Here is a 12,469-nt window from a genome sequence, read left to right on the forward strand (position 1 = left end):
AACATACATGATTAATCAGAAGGAGCGTGGTTCTCAAAAAAATGTAGGGTATAGCCAGACACTGGTGGCTCATGCCTGTAATCCCAGCTACTCAGGAAGCTGAGATCTGAGGAGGATTGTGGTTCAAAGCCAGCCCGGATAGGAAAAGTCCATGAGACTCTTCCCTTCAACTAACCACCAGAAAACTGGGAGTAGTACTGTGGCTCAAAGTGGTAGAACACTAGCCTTGAGCAAAAGAGCTCAGGGACAGCGCCTAGGCCCCAAGTTTAAGCCCCATGATTAAACAGAAGGGGGGAAGGGTGTGTGAAGGATTCCTTGGGAGCTTGTGGGGGAGGGGGGTAATGAAGTGGCTTATTTTGAAGCTTTGAGGCAAGTCAGGATTCTCACTGCTGAGCCCCTGATGGCAAATCAGAGGCTTAATTCAGCAAAGAAGTTCTGAGAAGCTGTTGTCCTGAGAAACTCTGCGTCAGGGGCAGACCTGCCAGGCCACGCTGCAATGCTTATGAAAGTGGCGCTGTCTGGCTATTTTCCTAGGATATTTCTCTTTCTGTCTGGTTCACTCTGGTTTCCTATGCAGGGGGCTGGGGCCCTGGAATCCCGTGACTGACCTGGGATTTGACAGAGCTGAGACCACCTCAGCATGGAAGAGCAGCGGAGGGCTGGCCACAAACCACTAGCTCACCTCCAAACAAGAGACCTGGCCTTTCGATGAGGACAGAAGCCACGCGAGCTCCATCCACACACTCCACAACAGGTCAGTCTTCTCAGCCCCAATCTCCCTCCACCTGAAGCTGAGATGATTCTCCCCGCCACTGAAGCCTTCCACAGAGACATCCACCAACCACCCACGTGCGTGAACTTTATTTAGCCACTCAAGACACCCCACCCGTCTGTCCACGTGGCCTGTGAGGAGGGCACCACGGAGCTGAAAGGGAACGCCCAGGCCCAGGTCCAGGGGAGGCATCCCCTCAGGGAGAACAGAAGCGGCCGCAGAACAAGATGGTGCTGCTCGCGTGGTTCCAGATGAAGAATAGAAACGGGTGGTCCGCACAAAACGTGGGCTCGATTCTGCTGCAGCGGGTGTTCCTGATCACCGCCGTGGCCGCCGCGGCCTCCGTGCCCTCCTCGTTGACCTCCACGAAGCACTTGTGGACCACCTTGGACAGAGGCACGTGCTTCTTCGCCGACATTCCCGAGAAGTCAGCCTTGGTTTCATCGAAAGCATCGGTGATTCCTAAACCCTGGAGAACAGAGTTCAACTCATAGTTCTCCTCCATCTTTAATCTGGGAAGGAAAACTTGAACTTTACTTTGGATCAGGTTGTCTGGACTGAGCCAGGCTTTGAGCTTTTCGTATGTAAGAGCTTCCTCCACCTGAAAAGACCAAGGGTCAAAGGTTCAAATCCAGATCACAACGCCCATCACTTACTACCCCCCTTCTACAACAGGGAATCAGGTGTGGAATTCTCATCCAACACAAGCCACAGACAGTCTTCTGGTTAGAAACACACCAAGATTCCCACCCACCCCGCAACTCTTGTCTGTGTCTGACAGATACAAGAATAGAAGAGCCAGCAAACACCCAACACAAGCAACGTGTTTAAATAAACACCATCTGTACCCAGCTCGTGTCATGAAAAACCAATCTTCACAGCTTAAAATTATAACCGCTCCCATATCAATATTCATGTGATACACTGAGTTGCAGGAAAGATCGAGAGCTCAGATTCCATGAGGGACAAGGCAGGGTGAGTGAGGTAGAAATGAAGTCACACTTGAACATGAGGGAGGTGTAGCTTTGGGGAAGAGCCAGACCCTGGCACTGGTGAGCTGGAGCTAGCTCAGCTCAGCCTCGAAACTCTGGGAATCCTATAGTCAGCCAAAGTGAGAGTGTTCATGGGAATCTGGAGCCTGCTGACACTGCGGCTTTCTCCTCCTCCCAAGGGCTACTTGGTCTTCCCACTGCTCATCCTGCAATAGGTACCTTACCCTAAGTCTCTCTCTCTTTACCTGGGCTTTGCTCTTTTTTTTTTTTTTCTTGCCTCCACCGGGTAATTCTCCCACCGGGATCTTAGACTCTTGTTCTCATTCAAAGCGCAGTTCACCAAACAGCAGCGTGCGCATGGGATCTTGTTAGAAATGAAAAGTCTCACTGCTGAGCTTTGTCCCAAGATCCTCCAGGTTCTTCGCATATTGGTATTTGAGAAGCATCGACCAGATCAACCTCTAGCCTTCTTCCAGGACTCTTCTGATCATGAACAGTGTGTGTGTAGGTGTGTGTGTGTGTGTATGTGTGTGTGTGTGTGTGTGTGTGTGTGTGTTAGGTGTGTGGGGGTGGGTGTACACAGGAGCTGATACTGGGGCTTGAACTCACAGCCTGGGTACTCTCCTTGAGCTTTCTCCTTTAAGGCTGGTGCTCTAACAACTGAGCCACACTTCCACTTCTGGATATCCAGTGGTTAATTAGAGATAAGGGTCTCATTGACTTTCCTGCCTAGGCTGGCTTCAAACCTCGATTCTCAGATCTCCATCACTTGAGTAGCTATGAATATAGGTGTGAGCCACAGAGCCTGTTCAAGAATTACTGACCCACACACTAGCTTCTCCCTTCTAAATTAAAAACAGGTCAATCAAAGAATGTTCTAATACTTTTTTCTAGTATCGTCTCTTCTAGTTTCATCATTAGTTCACTTCTAAATATCCACTCAACAAAAATGCTACACAACTGTCACCAAAAGCCAGGAATGGATGCACACCAGCACCACTTGTAATAACGTGTCTTTGGGAACGCCCCTAATTCCATCCCATAGATGGACTCGGCTGGAATCCACAGACCACAGACCCCGGCCAGCACATACCACTGCGAGGTCAGTGTTCTCATCGGGTAGCAGAATGACCATGCTCAGGATGTCGTCCACGTAGGGCAGCTGCAAGACCTGAGTGTGAAGCTCAGGTATGTCCCCCATTTTAAATTTAGCTTTCTTGAACATCATCTTCACTGTTTTGTTTTCCTAGGATAAAAACAAAATTCCACAATGTACTTAAAATAGAGCTGGTTCCCAGAACTCCTAGCTATGTGTAAGATAATTCATATTTCTATGGAGTTGTGCTGCCAGATTTTCAAAAAAATCTTTGTGAGCACTTATTATTGTTACCTAGAACATGTTATTGTTCCTGCAGGCAGGTCCAGGTGAGATAGAATGGGTGGATGAGGCAGGTTGGCAGAAAGCTCTGCTTTATTTTGGAAGAAATGGCATGTGCTGTTTGGGAGAGATTTATAAAGAAGCGTTCCCCTAGACCTGACAATTTAAAAAGGAGCTTTAACTAATAGCCCCCTGAGCTGAAAGATCTGGTTAGAAAAGATACATCAGCCAAAAGAAATTGTTATCTTTACTCTTAAAAAGGTGCCCAATGACAGAATTGGTTTTAGGAGTTTGGTTTCTTGGGGGAAAGAAGCCATGAGCAGATGCAACATGGAACTCAATTTCAAAGCTTCCATGGAACGTACTTAACCTCCACACCCTTGTACAAAATCCTTGCTGAAATGAAATCCTTGATGAAATGAAGATCCACACTCATGACCACTGAACCCAGCCAGTATCATGTCAGAAGGAGAATGCATAAAATTGCAAAGTCGTGGGCTGGGAAGGTGGCTCAGTGGTAGAGCGCTTGCCTTGCATGCCTGAGGCCCTGGGTTCGATTCCTCAGCACCACATAAGCAAAAAGAAAAAAGCTGGAAGTGGCGCTGTGGCACAAGTGGTAGAGTGCTAGCCTTGAGCTGAAGAGCTGAGGGACAGCGCCCAGGCCCTGAGTTCAGGCCCCACGACTTGACCAAAATAAAAATAAAAATAATAAATAAAAACAAAAAGGAAAGAAAGAAATACTAGATGTAGAAGAGATATCAAGATCAGGACAGTGTGACACAAATAACTCACAGTGTGACAAAATAACATTTTTCTGACCCTCCTCTTCCTCAGCTTATTGAAGAGAGTACCTCATTCGTTTTGAAGAGCATATCCCTTGTGTGTTTTCTGTCAAACTGCTCTTTCCACTTTCCTTTGAAATACACTGCATTCACTAGGACCATCTTCGTCTGGGAACTGACTGACCCAGGACCCAGCACCTCCGAGATCTTACCTGTGAAGGACACGTGAGACAGAGACTGAGGAAATGGAGAGACAATGATCATTCTTCTATAATCTCCTTCACAGATACAGCTCAGGTTTGCTTGAGGGCCAGGCTAGTGTATTCTTTGTTCTTCAATAGCAGTCTTGTTTTCATTTTTGCTTTTAAGAAAGGGTCTCAGACACAAAGTGGTGGCTCATGCCTGTAATCCAGGCTACTAAGAAGGCTGAGGTCTGAGGATCAGAGTTCAAAGCCAGCCCAGACAGGAAAGTCCATGAGACTCTTAACTCTAATTAACCACCAGAAAACTGCAAGTGGAGCTGTGGCTCAAAGCGGCTGAGTGCTCACCTACCACTAGTAAACTAGTGAGTGAAAGAGCTCAGAGACAGCAACCAAGCCCTGAGTTCAAGCCTCACAACTGAAAAAAAGTGGTGGGGGGGGCTCTCATCTTAGCCCAACAGGCTGGCTTCAAACTCAAGAACCTCTTGTCTCAGCTTCTCAAGTGCTGGGATTACAGGCGTCTTCCACCATGCCCATTCTACACAGCCATCTTGGTGGCAGAAACAGAGAGGTAAAGCTTGAGGAAGCTTGTCAGCGGCCTTGGCATTGCTGACCAGTTCGGGGCAGAGCTGCCCCCGTGGAGCGGTGACAGCTCCTTCTTGTCAAGTCAAGAGGCTGTGTGCTGAAACGGGGGGGAGGGGGGCGTGCAGTGTGTGTGTCTGTGACACAGACCGCATCCAGGGCGAGGGTGGACAAGGTCACAGGCTAGGAACTCGTCTACGGCCAGGGAGGGGGTGAAGAGGAGAGCAGGGCTGCAGGCCCCGCAGGGAGGACTCCGCACCGATGGATGTCAGAGCCAAGCAGCTGACCGCCTCTCATCCTCTCCCTGGAGTGGCTGGAGTCACCGCCCCTCACCAGAGGAGACAGGGAGGCCACGCCTCAGAGGACACCTGCGCCAGGTCGGTGGCGGATCCCATCCTGACCCCCAGGCCCATTTTGTCCTTGTCACTACTTTGTGATGCAATGAGGCCACGGGCCGGGGGTGGAAAACCCAGCACACATCCAAGGCCCCAGTAGCCAAACCACCGAGGTCCAGATCCTGCCCTGTCAGGCTCTCCGAGGTCCTCCTAGCGCAGAAGCTCTTACCTTCTGTCTTCTCTGAGACCCAGGCATTGATGTGCTTCCGGCAGTCTTCGCTCTCTCTGACAAAGGACAGCTCTTCCAGCCCCGCCTCATAGAACTTCTGACAGGACTCCTTAAAGGACTACGCACAAAAACACCAGGTTGGCCTTTGGAATTCAGCAAATCTTCCCACCGCGGTGCAGCATGGATGTGCCTATGTATGCATGTGTGTGAATGTGTGCATATATACTTGTGTGTATGTCTCTGTGTGTGTGTACATTTGTGTGTGTCAGGGAAGTTGCAAGGTAACTTGGAATCAAAGCAAGAAAAGACCCAAATGACTCATCCCACAAAAGCTTATTTGCAGATATAATTTGCCTGGCAATGAAGCTCCCCTCTTCTGCCTATTTCTCATTAGCAAGTATTTTAGGACCAAGGGGATGCGAGTTCTTCATGTCCCCGATAGTGAAAGATCAATGTGATGTCAAAACTGGACACAGATCCACCAGAAGATTCCTGGGATCCAGAGTCATCTACAGCACTCAGAAGTCCAGACAGCGTCCTGCGGACAGATCCACAGCCACCCGGAGAGGGACAAGCCTGAGCCTTGCACAAGGACCCTTGCAATTCACCTCCAATAAGATGGCCGGGCCTGCTCCATTCATGACACTAACCTCAAGCAAGCATTGGCCTCCATACTATGTGCCATACTTGTTTGGATCCACATTGCTGAGTTAGGGCAGGCTTTGAATAACTTCAGAGATATATGCTGAATAATGAAGACACTTTCGTCTTAGCTAGAAAGACTTCTACCCATGGTGTCAATTTGTGAAATAAGCAAAAGAGCCAGGCAGGATTCTGAAAGATCCGCTCCTAGGAGCAATGAACAAGAGCATAAACAGTCTGAACCCAAGCAACACCAATGACAATTCAGAAGACAGAGCAAAGGTACGAGACCTGAAAAGGCCGTGTCTGCAGCAACCAGCCCAGTCAGCAGAGGAGAGAAGGGGAGACACAGTACAGCTGAGGAGAAGTCTGGGTGCAAGAGAACAGAAAAATCAACATTGGTATTTTTGAGAGGGGGGAGGTGTGTATCAGAAGCAAGTTTTAAAGAGATTTTATTCAGACACAATTATAAAAATTCCAAATTGTATCTGCAAGGCGTTGTTGTAAGCAGACCTTAAGGTGTTAGAGTCAGACTTCACTCTGCATTTCTTTCACACACACCTGCTTCTTTTCAAGCCCTCTCCATCACTATCTGAACGCTACTTACTGAAAGGAAATCGCACGTTTCTTCTCCAAAGAGTCTGTTGGCCATTCTCAGCAAGTTCTGATGGTCAGTCTTCTTAGCATCACTGAGAAATACCTGGAAACCACGGTGAATATCTCCAGCACCGTCCAGGCAAAGTGCCTGGAAAGACAAATGACATCTGCTGTTAACATCCAGCCCCAAAGACCTACTGACAAACAATGTTTTGGACTGGAAAAATCACATGGTGATGTTAAGCCTACCTTTAAAGGATTTTAAATTTTATTTATTTATCTATTTATTTAATACCAGGTTGTTCAATCTTGACATTATTAATTGTCCTAGGAGAATTAAGTAATTAATTCCTAGGAGAATTTGCAGCACTTCCGGATCCTGCCACTAGATGTCAGTAGCACCTCTTTGCAATGGCCAGATTATGATTTACATGTCAACCCAAAGAATCAAAGCTTTTCCTGTTTCTTCCAATCACCCCAAGCAATGCTTCTGTCTTCCAATGGGCTGGTAAACATCCACAGAGGGATTTCAGCCTAGGTTCTGGACACCGGGCAGGAATACTCCTGCACACCCCTGGAGACAGAATGTTCTTGTGACTCCTGTGACACATTCACCACATGGTTGAAAAAAAAAAAAAGCCGAAGGTATTACCCAGTGCCCACTTGTAGATCATTCAGGATCAGTCAGATTGTTTAATCCCTCTAAGCCCATATTTATGTTCTATCTTTCTTCTACTTACATATGATCAGACACTAAAAAATAATCCATTTTACAAAACATCCCTTCCTACAACTGCACTTGTACTTAAGACATAAAGTAAGCAAAAGTTTAAAGTATCACAAGGTTGAATGATGTATTTTTTGGCCTTTGTGTAGGGCAGATGGATAGTTTACATTACTTTCCAAAAATGTGATTTCACCAGAAAATTTCAGAACTTTCTCTAGACTGTGTCTCCTGCAAACTGAGATGAACACTCGGCCTTCACGATGGACTAACTGTTCATCCATATCTGCTGCCTCGCAAACAAGGAACAAGTCACCTTACCTGGGACATCTGGGCTGCAGTGTTTCCTCTTGTTCCCAGATATACCATAGACATGGAAGAGAAGATGCTGATGGGGCTGAAGAATATATTGTGTGACTTGTCCTCTTTACCCAACACTTTGAATAGTTTGATGGCAAAGAAGCCATTTGCTTCATGGACATCATCCATCTGGGAAAGTCTGCTCCAAAGATACAACAGGAAAGCACATCAGCCAACCCCAGCTCCGGCCACGTGGTCAGTACTCCTCCTGGCAGACAGGAGGAGGGCTAGAGGGCGTAACTGTGACGTCAGCGTCATCCATCCCCCTCCCCTGAGAATATATTTTCTTATATGGCAACAAGGGCCTTCGAAACGCGATTGATGGAGGATTTCAGACATCAACATGGTCCTGAAGTACAAGGGCTCTTACTACACAGAGGAGGGAGGAGAATCAGAGTCAGGGAAGGAGATTGGAAGTCAAAGGATGAGCAGACACTGACCCAGGGCTGCGGGCAGAAGCTGAAAAAGCAAGGGAACAAATTTGTCCCCAGAGCTGCCAAGAACACCAAACCCCTAGAGCTGTGCTCTACCACTTTGGATTTATGACTTTCAGAGCTGTAAGATAATATAATGGATGTTATTTGTATCTATGAAATGTGTGTGGAGGTAGTATAGCATCAACAGGAAACCAAATCTCTCTCTCTCTCTCTCTCTCTCTCTCTCTTCTCTCTCTCTCTCTCTCTCTCTCTCTCTCTCTCTCTCTCTCTCTCTCTCTCTCTCTCTCTCTCTCTCTCTCTCTCTCACACACACACACACACACACACACACACACACACACACGGACTCAGACACTGTAAGGCTTTACATGTCTCTGTGGGTGGGGCTGAGTTAGATTTCAGGCTCTGTGCTTGCTGGGTTGATGTCCTGCCCTTGCATCATATCCCAGCCTTTGCCCCCAAGACTTGTTCATCCCACCCCTGAGGGCGACAAGGCCCATGCAGCTCATCCCCCAGGCCCCCCTAAACCCCCCCTGCCCTCCCCAGCCCTCCCCTCATTTGTCACCTCCTTTAGCTCCAACAATGCATGTAGGTCCGGCAGTCTTACCAGGGTGAAGGGCACGGAGCTGCTTCTACAGCTCTCCCCAAGCCGCTGATGTCTACACCCCACAGTGTGGCTTCACAGACCCATATCTCAGTGCACTAAGTCTTCTACTGCTGCAACTTTCCTTCATGTCTCTGACTTCATTCTTAAAGAATATTCCAAGAATCATACACAATTCTTTTCAGTTGACAGCCACATTTCGGCCACCTGAAATGGCTGGACAGACGGCACAAATTTGGAGGGTGTTTGAGCATGTCTAGCCTAAAATATGGATTATAGGGAGAATTTCAAAAAGATGCAACACTTTCCACCAAAATGGTCGATAACTGTGTGGAGAGAGTTGCAGAAAGTCCACATGAACTATATATAAAATATAAAATCTGAAACTATATGGAAAATAAGCTGAACTACATGTAAAATATAAAATATGCCAAATATTTTAATTAAACATTTAAATTATTTATTATAAATTAATGTCTAAATTATTATAAATTATCTTATTAATTGAACTTTTGAATGATTAAATTAAAATAGTATATTAGTTAAAATATAAAATCCGTAAGAACTGAATTTAAAATATAGAATCAGCAGCCGAAATGTGAAGTCATAGAGCAGTGTGAATTAAATGGACTGGTTGGACCAGGATGGGGTCAAGGGTCCCTATAGTTTGACTAAATTATACTCACGTGGAATTTGCCTAAGTAAACAATCCTGCTCTGGGCTCTAACTTCCCTTTTCTTACAGCATTTACTTTGGATTTGGTTAAATGCTCCTTTGAAATGTAAATCTTGTCAAAAGTTTCCAGCTGGCTTTCTGTCCCTGAAAGCCCTTGGGCCATCCCTTTGCAATTCAGCCTCAAAGTAGGTAGAGCCCAGGTGAAGAGGGAAATCTAACTGAGAATAGCTTTCTCCAAGTGACAGAAACGCATTATGGGTTCTCATGTTACCATTTTAGTAAATTGTTGTCTTCTACTGAGTTATTTTTTTCATCTTTTTAAGCATTGTTTTAAAAGAGCAGCACAAAGGGGTTCCAATACAACACAGTTGATTTGTGGGTACAACGCATCTTGCTACTGTCACCCCTTCCACTGTTTCCCCCAACCCCACCTATTCCCCAAGTTACTTGGTTCTAATGAGGCATTTCTATTAAACTTTATAGAACCCTGGGCTACTGAGTCATAAAACACTCAACTCACTTCATTTTCCCTGCGACTCTTAGCCCTTATAATGGGGACATTTTGGAAAATGGACAAATCACCAGCCATAAACCCATAATCACACCAATGATATATGCTGTTACACAAGCCTCTTTTTTCTTTGAATGTGTATTTTGAATGCAAAATATCAAAACCCAAAACTTTAAGTACACACCAGAAAAATAGGTCTCAATTTGGAAAATGAGCAAAATCAGAAGTGCTAGACATTCTAGCTAAAGTGAGGATGGTCCTGTATCTTCCTTCCTTCCTTCCTTCCTTCCTTCCTTCCTTCCTTCCTTCCTTTCTTGTTTTCTTTCTTTCTTTCACTCTTTTCAGTTTATTGCATGAAGGAGTTACACTAGTCCAAGTTAAAAGTGGACCCCAAATGGTTACATTAAACAAGCTGTGAGGTTTTTAAATTTGTGACAAGGGATGAAAGGGAAATTCTACTCATTGCAAGGAAATCCTCACTTAACTTCAGTGGGCCATAAGCACTTAAAACCCTTAGCCAGTCCAGTCTCTACCAGGAACTGGCATATGTTCTTAGGCTGGTCACCCTGGAGCTGAATTACTTCTCCATATTCTGGATGTTCAATTACAGTACCATGGCAGGCCAATTTCTTCTTCAATGCCTTCACTAATTTTGTTTTATCATAATCATCAGTGATCCCTCGGACAGCAATAAGGGTCTTATTTCTATACACACAGGATCAGCTCGCAGCTTCCCAGTAGACTGAACACACCTGCGACCAAGGCTTTGAAATCCTACTTCATGTGCTTCCCCGCCCCACCCCCACTCCTTTTTGGTCTGTGTGGGTGGAACTGGGGGAAGGAAGGACGCCAATCAGAGAGTCTCCACTATTAATACACAAGTGAGAAGTCTGAACTGGAGTTAGAGTAGATTTTAAACAACTGTAGAGTGTGGTGGAGACTTGGAAGGCTGACTATATGATGTCGAGACTTGGTAGCTGAACTCCATCCCGGCCCAGAGACTCCTGGAAAAGTCCCTGCCCTGGAGACGCTGGGAGATGAAATGTTAAGACAGAACGCTTGCTCTAGGAAGCCCTGGGAGGAGTCACGGACGGAATGCTTGCTCTAAGACCGACTAGAAGGCGTCAAGAACCATACAGCTCGGGTTCCCAGCTAAGGTCTCACTCTGGGTGTGTCATGAACTGCCGGCAGTGGAATGGGGAAGGTGACACGTTCCATTCCAGATGTATGGAGCATGTCAAACCACTGAGCCTGTAACAAAGGCAGCCAGGAGGCTTGGAAATGTGGGTGTGCCTGAAAGATAGGCATGTGTCTAGAGAGGAGATGTTACCTGGATGGATGGATGGGTGGATGGATGGATGGGTGGGTGGGTGGGTAGGTGGGTGGATGGATGGATTGATGCGTAGATAGATGGATGGACTGATGGATGGATAGATGGACGGCAGACGGACGGATAGCGGGATAGACAGATGGACGGACAGATGGGTGGATGGATAGATGAATGGATGGATGGATGGATGGATGGACAGACTGGTAGATGGACCGATGGACGGATGGATGATGAAGTTACTGGATTGTAGAGGCAATGACAGGGCAGGGGAGCTATCCACCCACTCGCAGGGATTGCACAGTATTTGGACGTCGTAATAAGAACTAAAGAGACTGCAGCCCAGTAGTCAGGGATGCACGCGGCCGAAAGCAGGAGAACCAGAAGCAGGACCCGGAGGCCGGGAGGAGGGGGCGGGCCGGGCGGGGTGCCCGCAGCCGGAGCGCCCAGCAGGGGTGAAGGGCAGGGGGAAGGAGGAGGAGGAAGGGGAGGGGGAAGGGGGAAGGAGGAGGAAGGAGGAGGGGGAGGGGGAGGAGGGGCGCAGTGGGGCGCAGGGGGGGCGTCCGCCACCCCGCCCCGGGAATTCCAGTCGCGCCCCGGTTTTCCTGGGAAGCCCGGGGCTCCCCCGCTGCCGCCGCCGCCGCCTCCCAAGCTTCCCGCCCACTCACCGAATCCCCAACCCCTCCGGAGGCGTGGCCGGGACGGGGAGGGCCGCGGGCCCCGGGCTGCGCGGGTCACCACCGGGCGCGGGGTGCGGGATCCCGGGGAGCCGCGGCCTCCCGCCTGGCTGCCCCGGCTCCCCGACGGCCTCTGCCGCTGCAGCGCGCGGACCGCAGCCTGGGCCTCCGCGCTCCCGTCCCCGGCCCCCCTCCCGCCCCAGGTAGCCACGGAAGTCGGGACCCCGGGACCCCGGGACCCCGGGAGCTCTCCTGCCCGGTACCTGGGAAGCTCCAGGCGCGCTCCAGACGCTGCTGCCCCAATGCTGCCGCTGCGGCTCTGAAGATTCCTTTCCGGCTGGAGTCCGGGCCACGCCTCCGGCGGATGACTCAAACCAGGGCACCGATCCGGGCGCACCCCGTGACTCCCGGGGCCGGGAACGAGACGGGGAGGAGCCGCGGGGCCGGGTGACCTGGGCGGACGGGGCGGGGGGCGGGGCGGGAGGGAGGAGACCCCCAGATATCAGGAGCAGAAGGTGGGCGATGTGATCAGATCTGTGTGAGCTTCATCTGATACCCTGAAAGCCCAGACACCCCCGAAGGCCTAAGTGCAAGTGGTTTATGTATACACTGTGTAGATAACCGTCCTGTCTCAGGAAATCAGTT

The 12,469-nt window shown here is 48.6% G+C and overlaps 1 protein-coding gene across 2 annotated transcripts; it reads right to left on the minus strand.

Annotated features, from left to right (window-relative positions):
* Positions 1 to 851: 851 nt before the first annotated feature.
* Positions 852 to 12,165, minus strand: Serpinb8 (serpin family B member 8). Of its 2 annotated transcripts, none has more exons than XM_070028609.1 (7): positions 12,088 to 12,165; positions 7,555 to 7,732; positions 6,520 to 6,657; positions 5,271 to 5,388; positions 3,994 to 4,136; positions 2,858 to 3,010; positions 852 to 1,373 (listed from the first exon to the last, which is right to left on the minus strand). In XM_070028609.1, exons 2-7 carry the CDS (start codon positions 7,720 to 7,722, stop codon positions 969 to 971), a joined length of 1,125 nt encoding a protein of 374 aa, XP_069884710.1. In that variant the 5' UTR covers positions 7,723 to 7,732; positions 12,088 to 12,165; the 3' UTR covers positions 852 to 968. The 2 variants fall into 2 exon arrangements, with proteins under 2 accessions (XP_069884710.1, XP_069884711.1); XM_070028610.1 differs by lacking the exon at positions 12,088 to 12,165 and adding an exon at positions 8,638 to 8,790.
* Between the last annotated feature and the right edge of the window lie 304 nt (positions 12,166 to 12,469).

This window comes from Dipodomys merriami, unplaced genomic scaffold, assembly GCF_024711535.1.
Source record: "Dipodomys merriami isolate MVZ:Mamm:240054 unplaced genomic scaffold, mDipMer1.0.p SCAF_2, whole genome shotgun sequence".
Taxonomy (NCBI): domain Eukaryota; kingdom Metazoa; phylum Chordata; class Mammalia; order Rodentia; family Heteromyidae; genus Dipodomys; species Dipodomys merriami.